At 36.9% G+C, this 18,944-nt stretch overlaps 1 protein-coding gene across 1 annotated transcript in view; it reads left to right on the top strand.

The window, feature by feature from the left end:
• Positions 1–2,313: 2,313 nt before the first annotated feature.
• Positions 2,314–18,944, top strand: part of muc5.2 (mucin 5.2) — a 34,278-nt gene continuing 17,647 nt past the window's right edge. Inside the window, exons 1-26 of the mRNA XM_038291311.1 lie at positions 2,314–2,389; positions 2,519–2,774; positions 2,858–2,972; positions 3,762–3,852; positions 3,924–4,057; positions 4,144–4,360; positions 5,362–5,487; positions 5,572–5,686; positions 5,774–5,912; positions 7,063–7,176; positions 7,262–7,331; positions 7,418–7,555; positions 9,979–10,143; positions 10,250–10,344; positions 10,652–10,778; positions 10,916–11,171; positions 11,261–11,313; positions 11,403–11,506; positions 11,942–12,093; positions 12,220–12,358; positions 14,293–14,403; positions 14,510–14,689; positions 15,024–15,263; positions 15,347–15,503; positions 17,093–17,221; positions 17,302–17,979. Coding sequence (XP_038147239.1) covers positions 2,314–2,389; positions 2,519–2,774; positions 2,858–2,972; positions 3,762–3,852; positions 3,924–4,057; positions 4,144–4,360; positions 5,362–5,487; positions 5,572–5,686; positions 5,774–5,912; positions 7,063–7,176; positions 7,262–7,331; positions 7,418–7,555; positions 9,979–10,143; positions 10,250–10,344; positions 10,652–10,778; positions 10,916–11,171; positions 11,261–11,313; positions 11,403–11,506; positions 11,942–12,093; positions 12,220–12,358; positions 14,293–14,403; positions 14,510–14,689; positions 15,024–15,263; positions 15,347–15,503; positions 17,093–17,221; positions 17,302–17,979 — 4,177 coding nt within the window. The remainder of the gene's footprint in view (positions 2,390–2,518; positions 2,775–2,857; positions 2,973–3,761; positions 3,853–3,923; positions 4,058–4,143; positions 4,361–5,361; positions 5,488–5,571; positions 5,687–5,773; positions 5,913–7,062; positions 7,177–7,261; positions 7,332–7,417; positions 7,556–9,978; positions 10,144–10,249; positions 10,345–10,651; positions 10,779–10,915; positions 11,172–11,260; positions 11,314–11,402; positions 11,507–11,941; positions 12,094–12,219; positions 12,359–14,292; positions 14,404–14,509; positions 14,690–15,023; positions 15,264–15,346; positions 15,504–17,092; positions 17,222–17,301; positions 17,980–18,944) is intronic.

Raw genomic sequence — 18,944 nt, 5'->3', positions numbered from 1 at the left:
CTAATTCAAGTCCAGAGTCACTGTTTCAAAAGTTCAAATCAAGTCTGAAGTCACTGAGAATTCATCACATCAAGTCTAAAGTTATAAAATCAATAACTCAAGTCCAAGTCATGTGACTCAATAACCTACCACTGGAAAAATGGCTACATAATTAAATATAGAATACAATAGAACAGATTCTAAACATTTGGGAAGTGCAGATCTAAATTTAATAACTTTCATTTGGCAACCATCTTACACGGCCTTTTTTCTGCCTGGTGAATAATAATCAAAGGTTAAGAGAGGAAGTACAGAAAGTTTATGTTCCTTTGCTCCTTTTTCACTCCAAATAGTTAGTAGTTTTTTCTTTTGAACACAGATAGAAGCAAATAAGATAACAAAATGTTGCACTTAATGAACTTGTCAGTACAAGAAGCCTAAGATCTGACATTGATAATGGATTAATGATTATTGATTCATATAAATTGTCTGGAAAATAGTAGAATAGAATAGAATAGAACAGAAAATACATTTATTGTCCCACAATGAGGAAATTCTGGTGTTTCCAGCAGCAAAACGGTTAGAGAAAAATGGTAACACAAATTTGGACCTTAGAAAAATGTATAAGAATAACATAACAGTGAAGAGTTAAAAAATAAACAATAAAACCCTGTACTGTAAAGTGTTTTAACAATATAAACTGTGCATCTGGAGAATTAATAACCAATATGCAGCTATGGACATTTTTACAGTAAAGCATATTTGAAAATAGCAGCAACATCAGAGATGTGCAGAATGACAGCAGCAGGTTATTTAACTGACTAAGGTAGAAACTGTGCAAAATCAGCATGAATGGAAGAACTGACTGAGGTTGTTGGGAACAGTGGTGGTTCTAGATCAGGGGTCACCAACCTTTTTAAGGCTGAGGGCAACTTCAAGGGTACCGAGACGTAGGGAGGGCGACCATTACTGACCCATGAGCTGCAGGGGTTAGCGTTAGCCTAAACTTTGTTCATTATCAACATATTTTTATTGTTTCTGTTAATTTCTAAGTTTATTTAGACATTGTCATTTTGAAATCTCTATAAATGATTAAAAAGAAGAGCAACAGAATAAAATAAAATTTCAAACTTAGCCCACTGGTGGGTTGTTCTTTATTTAGAAGACTCTGAGGGCCCCCCATGTGGTCCTTGAGGGCACCTTGGTGCCCACAGGCACCGCGTGGTGACCCCTGTTCTAGAGTCTTCCAGCTGCTGGGAGGAAGGATCTGTGATAACACCCCCTGGTGCATTTAGGGTGCAGCAGCCTGTCACTGAAGGAGCTCTCCAGTTCAGCACCAGCTTCATGCATCTCCAACAGAGATGTTCATTTAGTTAGGATCCGTCTGTTTCCCACCTCCTGCACTGAGTCCAGAGGGCATCCAATCACAGAGCTGGACTTTTTGATCAGCTGATCCAGCCGCTTCCTGTCAGCAACAGATAAGCCACTGCAGATAGCAACAATCTGCTAGAATAGTGTCAATCAGCTTCCTTCAGTTAGTCATAGTAAGAGAAACAGGACTACACTGGAAAACAGGCCAAGATCTAACATCAAACATCATTTTATTTTAATAATAAGATCTGGCTCATATTTGATCAATTACATTAAACTGTTGTAACACCTATCATCCAATGAATCCCTATTTCGGATTTTTATAAATCACTTGTACTGTATTTCTTTTCTTTATTATTTCAATTTGAAACAATCTTTTTTTGTCACCATTCTGCTTTCATGAATAAACTAGAAAATGACTACGAGGCGCAGACCTCCACCATGCAGCAAATTGTCCCACATCTTGTGATTTAAATATATAGCTCAAACTCACGCATGATCTGGATCATTATGACATTTTAATGAACTATTCCTTGACATGCGGCAAACAGCTGATAAAACGTTTGTTAAAATCCATTCATAACCTTTTCAATTCATCCTGCGCACAGACAAAAAAAAAACAAACACACACAAACTCCTCAAAATATAACCTCCATGGTAGAGGTAAAGAAATGAAAAACTGCTAAGTTTAATCAGACTCCTTGCTTGTTCTTAGACTAACAGCTGAGGGTCAATTAAAAGACATGAGGAGGATGTTAGAATGATTTATAATGGACTTATATTGCTATTGCAAAGCGTCAGACAATTCTACAGCAAATGTTTGCCATGTCAATTGCAATAAAATCTTATGTCCAATTTGGTTGGAGGGTGTGAGCAAAGAAATGTGCAATCTCCATATATATGGCAGCCTGACACTGAGGGAACATTTCTAGTGCTGGACACTGTCGGCCTACAGCGGCAATCATGCGGTGGAGATTTGGGTTGTGGAGTTTCCTAACCTTAGCAGTCATCAGTTTCCCCGACATCCAAGCCAGACTAGGTAAGACAAAAAATGAGATTAATAAATATGGTTTTCTTTACAGTTAGGTATTCACTGTTTGATTTATTTGTTTCTATCATCTGCTGTACAGAGACTTTCCTAAAATCTCTACATAAATCCTTTTTTTAGTTCGCAACCATGTCAGCAGCATCTGCAGCACATGGGGCAGAGAGCACTTCAAGACTTTTGATGGTGATGTTTACCAGTTTCCTGGCATGTGTGAGTACAACCTGGTCTCTGACTGCTACCAGTCCTATCAGGAGTTTGCGGTGCACATAAAGAGGACAGAAAACGATGGGAACCCTACAATTAGTTACTTGGCGATCACCATCAATGAAGTCTTGTTCCACCTCAGTAAGAGCTGGATATCTGTCAATAATGAGCAGTAAGTAAAAAGTCTAAAGTTGAGAGATGAACAGCACTTTTTCATGTAATGAAAATGTATTATTTGTTTTTTTCTTTTGCCAGAGTTCATCTACCTTATTACAAGGGAGGGGTTCAAGTGGAAAATAACGCTGCTTACATCAAACTTCAGGCCAAAGTGGGGATCACTGTCATGTGGAACGGAGATGATGCAGTGATGGTAAAAACCTGCAAACTTTTGGAACATATTTATGATTTAAGCTGAAGTTAACTGCTTTCTGATAGATGTTAAAAAGCTTTGGTGACTATAAACTGGATAGTCTTTAACATGAAGGCACATTTATGGTTTCTTAAAAAAGAGAACATTATGTTAGGCCTCTACACTGGAAAAAAATCGAAGTCTAGATAAGTCATTTTTTCTTTAAATAAGTGCATTTGTTCTTGAATTGAGAAGGTTAAAGAGACATTTTGCCAATGGAACAAGACAATTTAGATTTAAAATAAGAAAACACAATTGCATTGTCTTATTTCAAGTGCATATTATCTAATTGTCTTATTTTAAGAGTAAAAATACTCATTCCATTGGCAAACTTTCTAATTTACCTACTTAAAGTAAGGATAAATGCACTTAATTTAAGAAATTCTTACTTATTTCTATATCATTTTTGCAGTGTATGAACTTAGTTTAGATTTTCTTTTTCACTTTTTTTTTATTTTTTTACAGTGTCCTGTCTGGCAATGTGGTAAAAAGAATAATTTTCTTGATGCCAAAAAGAGCCCAACAGATCAAGCCGAACACTATGGCTATCATCATAGTATTCGGCTTGATTTATGCATATAAATATCTTTATTATTGTAGTGACTACTTGTACAAAACTAAAATTCAAAAATCAAAAAACTTATTAATGAAGTTGATCAAAGCAAAAGGTGAAATTAACTCAAATAGTCGCCTGATGCACTGTGGATTCTGTTAAATTTAGTTTTAAGAACTTTATTTGATCTATTTTAGGTGGAAATTGATGGCGACTTTGCAAACAAAACTTGCGGTCTTTGTGGAGATTTCAATGGTGTTCCAGTTTACAACGAGTTCATCCATAGCGGTAAGTTTAAGGTTATTTAGAAGGATTCTTTTAGAATCTGGGTTGTGAAGCTCTGATCATGTCACACACAGGCCGAAAAATCAGCCCCATCGAATTTGGCAATAAACACAAAGCCCACCTCCCCAACTATGACTGTGACGACCCCTATGAAGAGGAGGATGAGCTGCTGGAGGCTGTGGCTCTGCCAGATTCCTGCAAAGAAGTTGTGAGTTTATTATCCAGTTAATGTGCTGTTAAAAATACACAATCGTGTGCTAACCTCCAGACTGTTCATCTGTTTGTCCTTTACAGCAAACAATCTGTGAACAAATGTTTCTGTCAGACTCATGGAGCTCATGCGCTAAACTCATTAACCCCGAAGTTTACATCCAGGCATGTGTGAAGGACATGTGTGGCTGTAGTAACAGTACCAATGACGACTGCATCTGCAGCACACTGTCGGAGTTTTCTCGCCAGTGTTCCCATGCAGGAGGACAGCCCCCCAACTGGAGGACACCTCAGTTCTGTGGTAAACAATTTGTTGTATACTTTGAACGACTGTCCCACACTGTTTTGTGGCTAAATTCTATTAATAATAATAATTTCGATTAAATTCTATTCGGTTTATTTCTATAGCTCCAATTCACATCATGACATCTCAGGTCACTTTCCAGTTCACCAGATCATCCAGTCAGATTGATTCAAAGTTTTCTATCTAAGGAAAACCAGCTGATTGCATCGACTCATTGACTCTTCAGCAATCCCTCACACTAAGCATGCTTGTAGCGACAGTGGAGAGATAATCGATTCGAGTCGATTAGAAATCAAGAGTTGTGTGTCTGTATCTAGATTTGTGTGTGTGCAGTGGGATTTGAAAATGTGTGAGGAGATTTATCTGACTGTAGGAGTATCTGCAAATGCATAAATTAACTTGTGTGCAATTGATTTTGCAAAAGAGTTAAAAATCCACAAATCTGTATTCATATCTGTAAATATGTACTAAGACCTAGAAATGTGTAGATCGGTCTATAAACACAAGTGACTCTGTGTGTTTATAGACCGATCTACACATTTATAGATCTTAATACAGGTTTGGAAGTTTTCACACATTTATAAAGGTTGGTTAATACACATAGCAGTGACTCGGAAGGGTCATTACAAATTCAGATCATGTTAGTGGTAAAACATTCTAGTATGCTTTTTATAGGGTATGATTACTTTGGCAAGGCTTTCTAGTTTTACATTTATTGTTTCGTTTAAAATGACTAGCTGTTCAAATTGTTTGTGTTTTAAAGTTTTGTCTTTGCATGACATAACATCACCCATTTGTTAAATCTGTCACAAAACTGTTGGTTCAGTCATTGTTTCTAAATCATATTTAAAAAAAATATTTTGAAAATATTTAAATAAAAAATAATCAGACAAAAAAATTACACAAAAACTTTAAATACCTTCCGTTAACATCTTTCCAAAAATTCCTAAATGACAAGTCTGCTGAAATGCTTTTAACTGGCATGATTCATCCTGCAGAGAAACAGTGTCCTTACAACATGGTATATGAAGAAAGTGGTTCCCCCTGCATGGATACCTGCACACATCAAGATGTTAGTTCATTCTGTGAAGACCACAAAATGGACGGCTGCTTCTGTCCTTCTGGTTAGTTTACATCCCACTACCAAATAAAAGCAAACTGTATTTCTTTATATAAATTTGACCTCAGCTAAAATGGTTTTTCCTCAGGAACTGTGTTTGATGATATTTCTGAGAGAGGCTGTGTTCCTCAGGCTGAATGTCAGTGCAAGCATGACAAGATCTACAACCCTGGAGAGATTTACCAACAAGATCGAGAGGAATGGTACCTTATGTCTGGTGTATATATATCTATGCCAAATGTGTCAATTAGACTATCTAAATCTATGTTGTTCTTGCTTTTTTATTAAAGCACATGCTTTGAGGGCCTGTGGAATTGTATCAGTGTTGAAAAACCTGCCACCTGTGCAGTTGAAGGAGGTTCTCATTTTACAACTTTTGATGGGAAAACCTACATTTTTCATGGAGACTGTTTCTACACTCTGGCAAAGGTGGAAGGCAAGGTAAAATATCTATATGAAATTTTTGTGGTAGGTGTAAACATGATGTGTGTAGTGCATCGGGTTTCCAGCCGTCCCTTAAAAAACGGAATCGTTCCGTATTTAGAAATAGAAGCACCTGTCCCGTATTTAGTGGAAAAGGAACACACGTTGTCCCGTTTAGTGTGAGAGTAATGGAAAATGAAGAACAAGGGCACGTTAGATACAAAACCTACAGTAAACTTGTTCCCCTCCCTGTCCTGCATTGTGACCAATAAGCTGACAGCATATATGTAACGGTCCAAAATCCCCTCATCCCATTGGTCGAGCCAAGTTTTGCTCACAGAGAAGATAGCAGGAGACAACAGAGTAGGATGGGGGACGAAAGGAGGAATTTAAAGGAAAAGGAATCCTGGCAGTCCAAAGGAACAGCAGAGAGGTGGATGAAAGTTCTTCAGGCAGCTGAACTTCCCAACATCCAAGCTGCTGTGTCCTCAGCATCCCATCATCCACTGGTTTTGTGGAAAGGATTTTCTCCTGAATGAAGAACAAATGGACTGAAGAGCAGAATTTTTTTTTCCACTTAATTGATTAAAGCTGAGCTCATTGTCAGCCTCAATCATGAACTGTCCTGCTCAGAGTTTTACTCTGCAGCACTGAAAGACAAACAACTCCTCACTGCTGCAAACCACATTATGTTGCATTGAGCTAATGATTTTTTTCTGTTTTACAACTGTAGCCTACAGTCATTGCAATTAAGGCACAAATATGTTAACAAATCTGCACAAGTTTGCTGTTGCACCTAAAATGAGCACTATTTATTTGAGTTTTATATTCATGCATATTCACATTCAGCAAAGTTTGTTATTTTGCATTAAAGTGAATTGCTGGATAATAATTAGTTTTCCATGTGTTCATGTCTCTCACAAAGATGCAACTAATTCAATGCAGATTTCAGTCAAATAGTTTAAAAAATTATTTCACACTCAAAGGGGGGCTGAAAAAGAAATCACCACAGGAGGGGTAAAGGCAATCGGGTCAGCTGGGACGCACATGAGGTGTCCCTTTTTTTATTCAGTTTGCAACCCCACTAGTGCAGTATGATGACAGTTTCTTCAGACTTTTTTCAATTGTAAAAAATAAATCCTAAAATCCTTTTCAGGATGAAGTGAGCCCTAAGTTTACACTCCTGGCCCAGTTGGTTCCCTGCACTCACCAACAGTTTGACACATGCCTGAAGGCCCTGAAAATCCTGCTAAACAATGACAAAAACAACGTAAGTAAAAAAAACAAAAGTATCTGTTTTTAAAAGATTAAAATTGGAGCCTGCAACTTTTTTGACTCCTTGTTTATTCTATTAGGTCCTAACATTCAACTCTGATGGCACAGTTATGCAGAACCAGCAGACTGTCACTTTACCGTACAACTCAGGTGGGTCAGAGGATCATTCTGAATCAAATATTATTCTTCAAGCTCCTGCTTTAAGGTGTGATTTTATATCCACCTGTTTATTTTAGGAGACATCAGCATTTTCCAGGCCTCCTCCTTTCACATCTTGCTACAGACAAGATTTGGGTTGCAGATTCAGATCCAGCATGTCCCTCTCATGCAAGTCTACATTAGCCTGGAGCAAAGCTATAGATCAAAGACGCGTGGTAAGTTTTAATATCTTTTCTGATTTTTCTCTGTAGGTAGGTTTGATATATCGTTGGTGTGAAACACAGATTGTATGTTCAGTCATGTTCAGTCACCAGCCGTATTAAGGCTGAAGCTGATGACAAAGAGATTACAAAAACATGTATGTAACTTTTTTACTGAAAACTCAAAGTTTTCTAGATCTGAAATTGGGGAAACTCTGACTTTTCCATTTCCCAAAGAGAGTTTCCTTAACCTCTGTTTCTGTTGCCATAGTAACATCCTCCCAGTGTGAGTGTCCTCTGTCTCTGCCCTCCTTACAGCAAATCACGTTGTTTTATTTCCTGATTCAGTAAGGTTTTTGTTGTAGTTTTGTGCATAAAAAGAAAAAAACTATTCACTTGATCCACATTGGCTTTTAAAAACAAACATTGCATGTCCGTTTGATAAGGATCTTATTAAAGAATGATCAGCATTAATTCACAGAGGATTCAAAATTATTAGGAGTTGACAGGATTTCAGATTTATTTGTTTTTGGTTTAGTTATTTTGAGCAACAGGCGGATAATTTTTTTTAAATATATATATATAGTTAGTTTTAGAGTACATTAAGAGCTACTGCAAATATGTTCAGATAACAGATAAATAGACTAATTAATTCCATGGGGAAAAGGAATTACCTTACAGTTATGATTCACTCAGTGATAACAACCTACTGGAACAATCTGAAGCCATTTTATGGGACTGATAGCCGCTAATAACAACGATTTATTGGGATGATAACATACGAAGCGGCTGCAAACAGACATTTAGTATTTACCGTCTGATGGAAGACAGAATCAAACTGAGGAGGAACCCATGAGATGGTGAACAGGTTCCATCTATTAGAACAATGCTTTTATTCTTCATCTTCATCTGCTGCCAGATTATTTCTCCTAAACAGACACATTGATCCACTACCATTCAATAAATAAACCCGTAATGTTATCATTGTCACAACAGGCTATGGCAAGTCGCTTTAAAAAGTATAAGTTTTACTAAATATGTATTCCTGATATCTGGAAAAAAAAAAGTCCTTGTCAAAATGACTATTTCAACAAAATGACATTTGTCACATCTAGAATAAATATTGTGGATGTCTAGACAATAATTTCAGATCTCCATATTCCTATTGTTAGTGATCAGCATTTGTATGATTTTCACTATGAAGAAATGTATTTCACATCATAAATACATATTCAGTCAAGCTGATAAATGTCACAATGGCCACTTAAAATGTGTAAACATTTCTAGATATATAAAATTAATTCTTACTAGTATAATTTTGTTTTGTTTTTTTATTTTGTGAAATTGTGAGATTCTGCTCCAAAAATGTAAACTTAGAAAATATATTATTACAGTTCAGTTTAGGTATGTGATTTTATCCCTTGTTTTAGTGATGCACAAATGTATCAAGAGAGAGGAGAATGCTTTTAATAAATGTAAACATGGCCTGCCATACATACGCATTAGCTCGAACAGCAATCTTCTCCTTCTCCATCTTCCTCTCCTTTGCAGCTGTTTCTCTGTCTATTAAACACACAAACACAAAATATCTCGAGTTCCATTGGGGTGAAATAAGCACTTCCTGGTGCCAGTTGTCATGGTGACTCGTGCTCCACTGATTATAGCTTTTTAAACTTGTCACGCATGCGCTCAACTCTGAGTGGACCTACTAAGAGTTGATTGAACTAATTAATGGCAGCTGTTGTGAAACCGAAAACTCAGAGTTCCCGACTTTATTCTAGATCAATTTAGAGTAGCGGATTTGAATCTCGGTTTGTTAAAAAATGCTTCATTAAATGGACCCCAGGATGTAGGAATAACTTTAGACACTCCTGAGGAGGTTGTGTAGGGTTTTCTAAAAGCTCTTTGTCTTATCCAGCTGTGATGATGAGATTTTGGATAAAAACATAAAGTGAATTGGTCTCTTACACTGCAAAAAAGATCTAGAAATAACTGAAAAAATGTATTAAATTAAGATTATTCATTACCTAATTTGAGTAGATAAATGCCATGATTTGTCAATGGAATGAGTATTTTTACTCTTAAAATAAGATATTTAGATAAGATGCACTATAAATAAGACAATGCAATTGTTTTTTCTTATTTCAAATGTAAATTGTCTTGTTCCACTGGCAAAGTGTCTCACTTACCTCCTTAATCAAAGAACACACACACGTTTTAAGAAAAAAAAAATGACTTATTTAGATTTCCATTTTTTGCAGTGTATTTAATTTACATAGTGTTAACAAGGATTTACTTCCAATAAAACATAATTATATTTTTGATTGTGTCAAGTTTATATTTTCCCAAAGATGAACAAAAACAAAACAAAAAGCCACACACAATTCAATGAAAAAACCGTTTCATTTCTTTAAAGATAATTTAATCTTTGTCCTCAGGTTTGTGTGGGAACTTCAACATGATTTTAAGTGATGAAATGAAGACCCCTCAGGGGATCGTGGAGGGAACGGCAGCAACCTTCAGTAACTCCTGGAAGGCAAACCTTATGTGCTCAGACAGACAGGAGAGACTTGATGACCCGTGTTCCCTCAGTTTGGAAAATGGTAAATAAGTTTTCTGCTTTTCTTTTAGTTGCTGCTGTGTGTAGAAAAACGTGCTGTTCTTAGTTCCTTTCTGGTACATGTCTTATATAACAATTTTTTTTCTCAGAGTTCTATGCTAAGCACTGGTGCTCCTTATTCCTGAGCCCAAACAGTACATTCGCTCCGTGCCGATCGATGGTGGATCCTGAAATGTTTTATAAGGTACAAAAATAGTCCCATTTCTAACTCTCATCATGTTTAGTGCCTGAACGGCAGCCAAGCCTATCGCAGTCTTCTCTAGCCTCTATTTGTTTGTTTTTCAATTTAACAAATAAAATAAAGGTATATAAAACTGTAATTTGAGTCCAATGTATTCTTATCGTGTTTTTATTTGAGTTTACAAGCATTTTTGATTAAAAAACAATGTAAAAACTGGAGCATGAACCATATTTCCGATTTCAATACCTACTGCTGGTTATATTTAATAGAACAGTACTTTTTTTTAAACATATTTTTCTGTCTTCTGCAGCGATGCATCTATTCCACCTGTAGTTGCGAGAAAAGTGAGGCCTGTTTGTGTGCGGTCTTCTCCTCTTACGCCCGAGCTTGTGCAGAAAAGGGAGTCTTTGTAACAAACTGGAAAGAGAGTGTTTGTGGTAAGAATATCAATCTTTATTTTGTAAACCAGAAAAATGATAATTATTTCAGATAAACCTTTCGATAATATTTACCCCCCTTTATTTGTAAGCTGTAACACTATTGAGCAATGATCTTCTCATAATCCAACAAACAGATACGTACACAAAAAGCTGCCCAGCTTCTCAGACCTTCTCTTACACAAACAAGAGGTGCCAGCTGACATGCAGATCTTTGAGCTCAGATCAGCAGAGCTGCACCTCCGACTTCTTGCCTGTCGATGGCTGCGCCTGTGCTGAGGGGCTCTTCATGGATGAAAACGGTATTTGCGTCCCAATGGAAAAATGTTCCTGCTACCATAACGGCGTTTACGTTAAGCCAGGAAAATCCATCAACATCAGAGATGATCACTGGTGAGAAAATGAAAACTTGATGTACATTTCATTTCTATTCGCATAATATCACTTTTGTATCTTACATTATTTTTCCTTTCTTTGCAAAGTGTTTGCAACAATGGAATGCTTCATTGTCATTCTTGGAGAAGCCGCTCATCATGTCAGTTTGTTTTCTACTGTCCTCTTCCTTCAATAGCTTCCTCATTTGTTTGATCTAGTGTATAGAAACCCTTTTTTTTCCGTTTATAGTATGTCCATTTCCAAAAGTCTTCTTCGACTGTTCCTCTGCATCTGCAGGAGACCTTGGACTGCAGTGTGCTAAAACCTGTTTAAATCTGGACAGTGATGAATGTGTGAGTAATTATTGCAAATATCACCAAACCTCCAAAAGCCTTGTTCAGTGTTATTCTGTGAATTATTAATTGCCATGTAAACACCAGGCGTGTTCCACAGCATAATACATAAATACACTTGAAAAGTCATTTTTTTCTTAAAATAAGTATATTTGTTCTTGAATTTAGACGGTAATAGAGACATTTTGTCAATGGAACAAGACAATTTACATTTAAAATAAGAAAACACAATAGCTTTGTCTTACTTCAATTGCATTTTATCTAATTATCTTATTTCAAGAGTAGAAATACTCATTACATTGGCAAATCATCTCATTTACCGACTCAAATTAAGGGAAAATACCCTTAATTTAAGAAATTTTCACTTTTTTCTAGATCGTTTTTCCAGTGTATGAAATAAGGGAGAATATTTTCTAAATCATTTTCACCTTCCAGGACTCTACAGAGTGTGAGTCTGGCTGTCGGTGTCCAGATGGTCTCCTGGAGGACGGCAAAGGCTCCTGTGTTAAAGAAACTGAATGTACATGTCAGCATGATGGACGTATTTATGGTGCAGGAGCAAAAATTCCAAACCAGTGCAACACCTGGTAAGCCAGTGTTTGAAAAGCAACGCAGAATTTGTAAAGCGTATCTTTTCAATCAGTTTTTATAATTGTACCTGTCATTTATACAAATTAATTCAAGGCATTTTTCATAATATTCCTGAAATCTAGCACATGTAAAAGTGGGAGATGGGAGTGTACTGAGAAAAAATGTCCAGGAACCTGCGTTATTTATGGAAGTGGGCACTACAGCACATTTGATCAGTGGACCTATGGATTTCAGGGAGAATGTGCATATGTTGCTGTTAAGGTAAATCAAACGAACATCAAAATGATCCAAAATAAATGCGTCTGAGATTATTCCTCTGTTCACTATTCCTTTGATCAAAAAATAGGCATTGTAGAGTCTACAGCAGAGTAAGTAATAAACAGAGTTACTTGACATTTGTAAACACAAAATAAATTTCAGACTATGGATTGGATTCAATCAAAGTCACATTTCAGTCTAGATCTAGTTATTGTAGATGCACAGAAATGAGGAAAACATCAATACCACAACTCACTTTTATGTATCTCCCTTGTATTTCAGTTGTAAAGAAGGATTTGCTAATTCAGGCTCATAATGCTTCAACTTTCCTTTTTCTATAGATCTAATACTATAGCTTACATGAAATCTGGTCTCAAGATGAGCTAGGACAAATCTAATAATTTTAGCAACTCATAATTTTAAAACTCTAGCAAGTCAGTAAGATTTGCATTTGTTTATTTGTTTATTTATTATTAGGATCCCCATTAGCTGTGCTTTACACCCAGCTACTCTTCCTGGGGTCCACATCATTAAAATACAGTATACAATGTAAATTCATGAACATGTTTGACAGATGACAAATATCATATACATATCAATAAGACTGAACTTCATAGAAAAGGGGAAAGTTACAATTTAAAATTCTAACATTATATGAATAAGTTACAATAAATGAGAATATGAAACTATTTCATTTAGAAATAAGTTGCCCCTAAAAACTTCTTAAGTTGCATTTTAAAAGCAGATTTATGTACACTACACTGGCAGCTTTATTCTGCATTATTTGAAGTTTCTCTAACTCTTTTCTTTTTGCATTTGACCATATTGTTTGACAGTAGTCAAGTTAAGAAATTATTAATGTGTTACTATAAGCAATAGTCAAATCAACTGGCAAAAACTTGCTACATCTTCTCAATATAGCTAAAGCTCTGCCCATGTTCTTTACAACAGCTTCAGTGTGATTTGACCAAGACAGTTTATTATCCAAATAGACACCAAGAAGCTTAGCTTCTGTTACTTGCTCCATGAGTGTATTATTTATTAACAAATTTAACTTTGGGTCATGTTTAGGAGACTTGTTTGAACCAAGTACTAAAGTTTTTGTCTTTGAGATGTCCAAAACTAATTTATTATCTAAAACCCATTGCTCTACAATTTTTAAGTCCTTATTTAAAATGGAAGTTAATTCAGATATTGATTTTGCAGATGCATAGACAGTTGTGTCATCTGCATAAATTGTGAGATCATTTGTGAAGATGGCATATAAAAGTGGCCCAAGGCAACTGCCCTGTGGAATTCCACAGTGCATGCATTAAGTCAAAGCAAATGCAGGTGCTACTGAAATATTACAGCGATAGCAGTAATAACTAAGATTCAGTCATCACTGAGCTCAGCCTGCTAAATATTTGGCCTTCCTCCAACAAGAAGCAGTTTGACTTACTTTCTAATTAATTCTGCCTATTATCATTTGGTCACTTGGAAGCAGTGAATTTCTATGACTTGATGTTGAGGTGATCAGCAAGTTAGGGGAAAAATAAAACAAAATGTTTGTTGTGCCTCTCCTGATTTTAAAGTGGGCTATGAATTAAACTCCCAATACACATAAACCTAACAAGGGAGCCACACATACCTCATCGATGTGACCTGATTTGTGCCACGAAAAAGACTTGTTTTTATCGAGACCCAAAAAAGAAAGTTAAAAAATGTTATAGATTTCACCCACCAGATATGAGATAAAACATTTAAAACTGAGGCATCAAAACTTGTTTTTAAAATGACAGATAATCAGTAATAAGGCATGCACAAAATGTATGATTTTGTTTTACAGGTGATATGTTGACAGTATAGTTGAGCTTTGAAAGTTTGTATTCTCAGTAAGATGCATTTCTTTTTAATGTGCTTAAAAACAAACACTTAACAAAATTTTCTTTTCTAAGAATAAATGTGGGAATAAAACAGCGGAGAACAACTTTGGGATTATCACAGAAAACATGCCGTGTGGTTCTACAGGCACTACCTGCTCTAAAACTGTCAGAATTCAACTTGGGGTAAGACAAAAATATATAATAACCCTCTTAGCCTAAATCATCTGAATTATCTTTTTAAGCTGTTTAGTTTGTATAGATAATGATATAAAAATTTCTTCTTTTATAGCGCACAGAAATCAAACTAACAAAGGGGAAATACGAAGAAGAAGATCTGGGACAGGGTCCTCTGATTCATCACAGAATAAGGAGGGTCGGCCTGTACCTTGTGGTAGAATCTGACATCGGCTTGGCATTGTTGTGGGATCGCAAAACAACTGTTCGCATTCTTCTGGAGCCTCAGCACAGTGTAAATAACATTCAACGTTTATTAATGATGACAGAAATCTTTTACAAATAGGTACACTGGAAAAAATTGAAATGTAGAAAAGTCACTTTTTCTTAAAATAAGTGCATTTGTTCTTGGATTGAGGAGGTAAAAGAGACATGTTGTGAATGGAACAAGACAATTTATACTTAAAAGAGAAAAAACTATTGGATTGTCTCGTGTCAACTGCATAAATACTGTACACTTAATTTAAGATTTTTTTTTACTTATTTCTAGACTGTTTTTCCAGTTTAACAAACCCATCTCTCAGAAAATGTAGTTTGTGAGGGTGACTAGCCTTGTGACTGTTTTACAGGGTGAAGTCTGTGGCCTGTGTGGAAATTTTGATGGAAATGGATTGAATGACTACACCATTCAGGGTCAGATGATGGTCAGCAACTCACTAGAGTTTGCAAACAGTTGGAAAGTGTCAAGCACTTGCCCAGATGTGGAAGAGAATGTGGATTCCTGTGCAGCTGCACCCATGAGACATCACTGGGCAAAAATGATGTGTAGCATCATAACAGGCAATACATTCAAAGACTGCCATAACAAGGTCTGCAACACTTGGAGGTGTTTCTTCAACTCAGATATCCAAAAAACGTTTTAATGAATGTTTCCTCTTTTGTGAACAAATAGACTGATCCCCGCCCATTTTATGAAAACTGTGTGAAAGACTCATGTGCCTGCGACACAGGAGGAGACTGTGAGTGTTTCTGCTCAGCTGTAGCAGCCTACGCTCAGGCTTGTAACGAGGCTGGCGTTTGTGTTGCATGGAGAACCCCAGACATCTGTCGTGAGTAAACTATAAAATAATTTTTCAAGGATTTTGTTTTTTTAAGCAGCCACTGTCACACAATATAAATATACTTTTTCAAAAACAATTGCTGGTTTGTCATTTCTTACTTGAGGGAAACTTTGTAGAGATCTTTGCTAATTAGTTTAGATTTAGTCCTTAATTTCGCAACAACCGTGTCAAGTTTTTAGGGGAAAAATAAAACAAGATTCTCAAAGCCCTTTGCAAGCCCTTCCACTAACCAAGCTCCAGTATACTGTACATTTTAAGACAGGTATACAAGCAATCTAAAATAAGCACTTCTAAACTACTTGCAAACTACAATAGGCTATATGCCAAACTCCGCTACTTCCTGAACTTCAGCTGGCTCCTTTGCTTTCTTTCTTATATTACTGGTCAAACTGATAATCCAGGTGTTTGTGACCTCAGTTACCATGGCAAGAATGGCTGGACACACCTGGATTATTCAGTCTGTCAAGTAATAAAAGACAATAAGAAGCTGGCTTAAGTTCAGGAAGTAGTGGAGTTGGGCATATCGATCAGTAAGTGATCAGAATCGGTTGGGCCCACCCTGCAGCTGAATATTTCGCAGCTGATTGTTCTTCAGATAAAAATTCAGAGTAAGGAACTTCATTTGTAAAAATTATTTAAAATTTTAAAATTTGTTAGGTTATGTTGCTAATAAAATCAGAGTTTAAAATACGATAAAAAAAAAAATCTGTGTTTAAAATTTGGTGTACAAAAAAAAAGGCAGAATCCAATGTTTTTCTTCCATAGAATAAAGGTTTCTTATCTATGAAGTAATTCTCAGCTACCGCAGTTCTTTGAGCTTTGGTGAAAGGTTTGAGCTCAGAGGTGGGCAAATAGACCTTGGGAGCAGTGGCGGTGTGGTGGTGGCCATGGCTTTTGGCCTGCTTGCAGCGTGGAAGGGCAGCCAAACCTGTTAACATATCTGTTATGTTTTTAAGTGCTGATCAATTTTTAAACTAAGAGAATGATTTTCAGGTCTATTCTCTGGGCTACTGAAATCCTGTTTAAGAACTTCACAACTGTGCTGATAAGCTCTTAGTTCTTGTGAGAACACGGGAAGCAACGTTTTGGATCAGCTACTGCTATCTGGTAGACTTTACACTGTTGCAGTAAAGATAAAGGCGTCACTGACGTTTTTAGATCCTGCTTGGACATTAGTCCTTTAATTCTGGAGATGTTCTTCAGCTGATAAAGGGCTGACTGCCTTTATATGCCTCTTAAGGTTCAGGTATAATAATGACACCAAGATTTCGGCCATCACTGGTGGTTGTTAGTTGTAGTGGTTTGAACTGTGTGCTCAATTTTCCCGGTAAAATGATAGATTCCTGTTTAGAACCACAGCCAGGGGGTGCTAAAAAGCCCCCTCTGCTAGGCCTAAAGGCAAAAACACTCAGAGACCACCCTCCAGCACCCCCCATAACCAAAGACAGAGTTGTAAATTTTGTCCTAAAAAAAGCCTACAATAAATTCTACAGTTCCTCTCTACTCTAACAATTCAAAGGTATATATTTTTACCTAGAATGTAACTAACTTCTCCTACTTCTTTTTTTTCATTTCAGCTGTTTTTTGTGATTATTATAACAACCCAGAAGATTGTACATGGCATTACAGTCCTTGCCACACACCTTGTTACAAGACTTGTTTAAACCCACAAGGAATTTGTAACAATCCAATACCCAATCTCGAGGGTAAGGATACCATTTAATGACTAATATTACGTTGAAAGCGCATCTATATAAGATGCTATATTTTGTTATGTTTTCTCTAGGTTGTTATCCTGTATGCCCAGAAGATAAACCAATTTTTGATGAGAAGACTCAAACATGCGTGGAAGAATGTGCCTATTGCTTGTACAATGGGACTATATATGAAGATAATGATGTGATTTATAATGTGACAGACAACATGGGAATGTGCTACTATGCAATATGCATTAATTCAACTGTGATACACATAAATGAACCCTGTGCAACAGTGCCAACAGAAACTCCCTCTGTTAAACCAACAACGCAAAAAGCTACACCCTCTCCCACAACATCCCCAGAACAACCCGTGACCATAAACGCTACAACTCTTACTACTCAAACCCCTATTATAACCTCACAACCGTCAACAACCACCAAAGCTCAATCTACACCCTCACTTACAACTTTTGAGGGATCAACCTCTACTCAACAAACACCATATCCTACAACCCCAGAGCAAAGCACGACTACAAAGACAACAACTGCACCTTCGTCACTGCCAACAACCCCTGAAATATCAATTACAACCACAGCAATACCTACACCAACAGAAGTGACCCTTACACCTGAAAAACCATCAACAACTATCTCAGAGCAGTCCTCAACCACAAAGGTAATTTCTTCCTCGACAAAGAAACCTACAACTCCTGAACCATCAACAACCACAAAGTCTAAACCTACACCAGAAACCACAGAGACAAGTGAAACAATAAAAACCACAATTCCACACACCACCCCCTATGTAACAGCTTCCGAACCGCCAACAACAACAAAAACAACGTCTCCCCCTAAAATATCAACTACAACTATGTCAAAACAATCCACAACCACAGAACCAATTTCAGTCACAACTCCATGTATTTCAACTTGTGAGTGGTCTGACTGGTACAATGTCCATAATCCAAAGACAGACAAAAGTGACTGGGAAACATACGAAAATATCACAAAAGGTGGTAAACATATATGTGACAATCCGACTGAAATTGATTGTAGATCAGCACTTGTACCAGACATGGATTTTGACAAATTTGTACAGGAAAATGCACAGGTTGTAAGTTGTGATATAAAATATGGATTAATCTGTAAAAAAGAAGACCAGCCTCTGCGCCCAGGAAAGTGCTTTGACTACGAAATTAGGGTATGCTGTCCAGTTTCATGTGAAACAACAACAATTACAACTCCAACCAGTGCACCTCCTACAACAACTTCCGAACCATCCTCCACCACCAAGATCATCCCTACACCAACATCTACAACAACACCGAAATCATCCACAACAATAAAAGTGACCCTTACACCGCAAACATCATCAACAGCTATCTCAGAGCAGTCCTCAACCACAAAGGCCATTTCTTCCTCGACAGAGAAACCTACAACTCCTGAACCATCAACAGCCACAAAGGCTACTCCTACACCACAAACCCCAAGGCCAACTACAACAACAAAAATTACAACTCCAACCAGCGCACCTCCTACAACAACTTCTGAACTAGACACAACCACTAAGATCATCACTACACCAACATCTACAACAACACCAAAATCATCGACAACAAAAGTGACCCTTCCACCTCAAACATCATCAACAGCTATCTCAGAGCAGTCCTCAACCACAAAGGTAATTTCTTCCTCGACAGAGAAACCTACAACTCCTGAACCATCAACA

This window comes from Cyprinodon tularosa, unplaced genomic scaffold (genome assembly GCF_016077235.1).
Source record: "Cyprinodon tularosa strain WSP-4 unplaced genomic scaffold, ASM1607723v1 ctg298, whole genome shotgun sequence".
In the NCBI taxonomy this organism is placed as follows: domain Eukaryota; kingdom Metazoa; phylum Chordata; class Actinopteri; order Cyprinodontiformes; family Cyprinodontidae; genus Cyprinodon; species Cyprinodon tularosa.
This window is presented reverse-complemented; position numbering and strand designations above follow the sequence as displayed.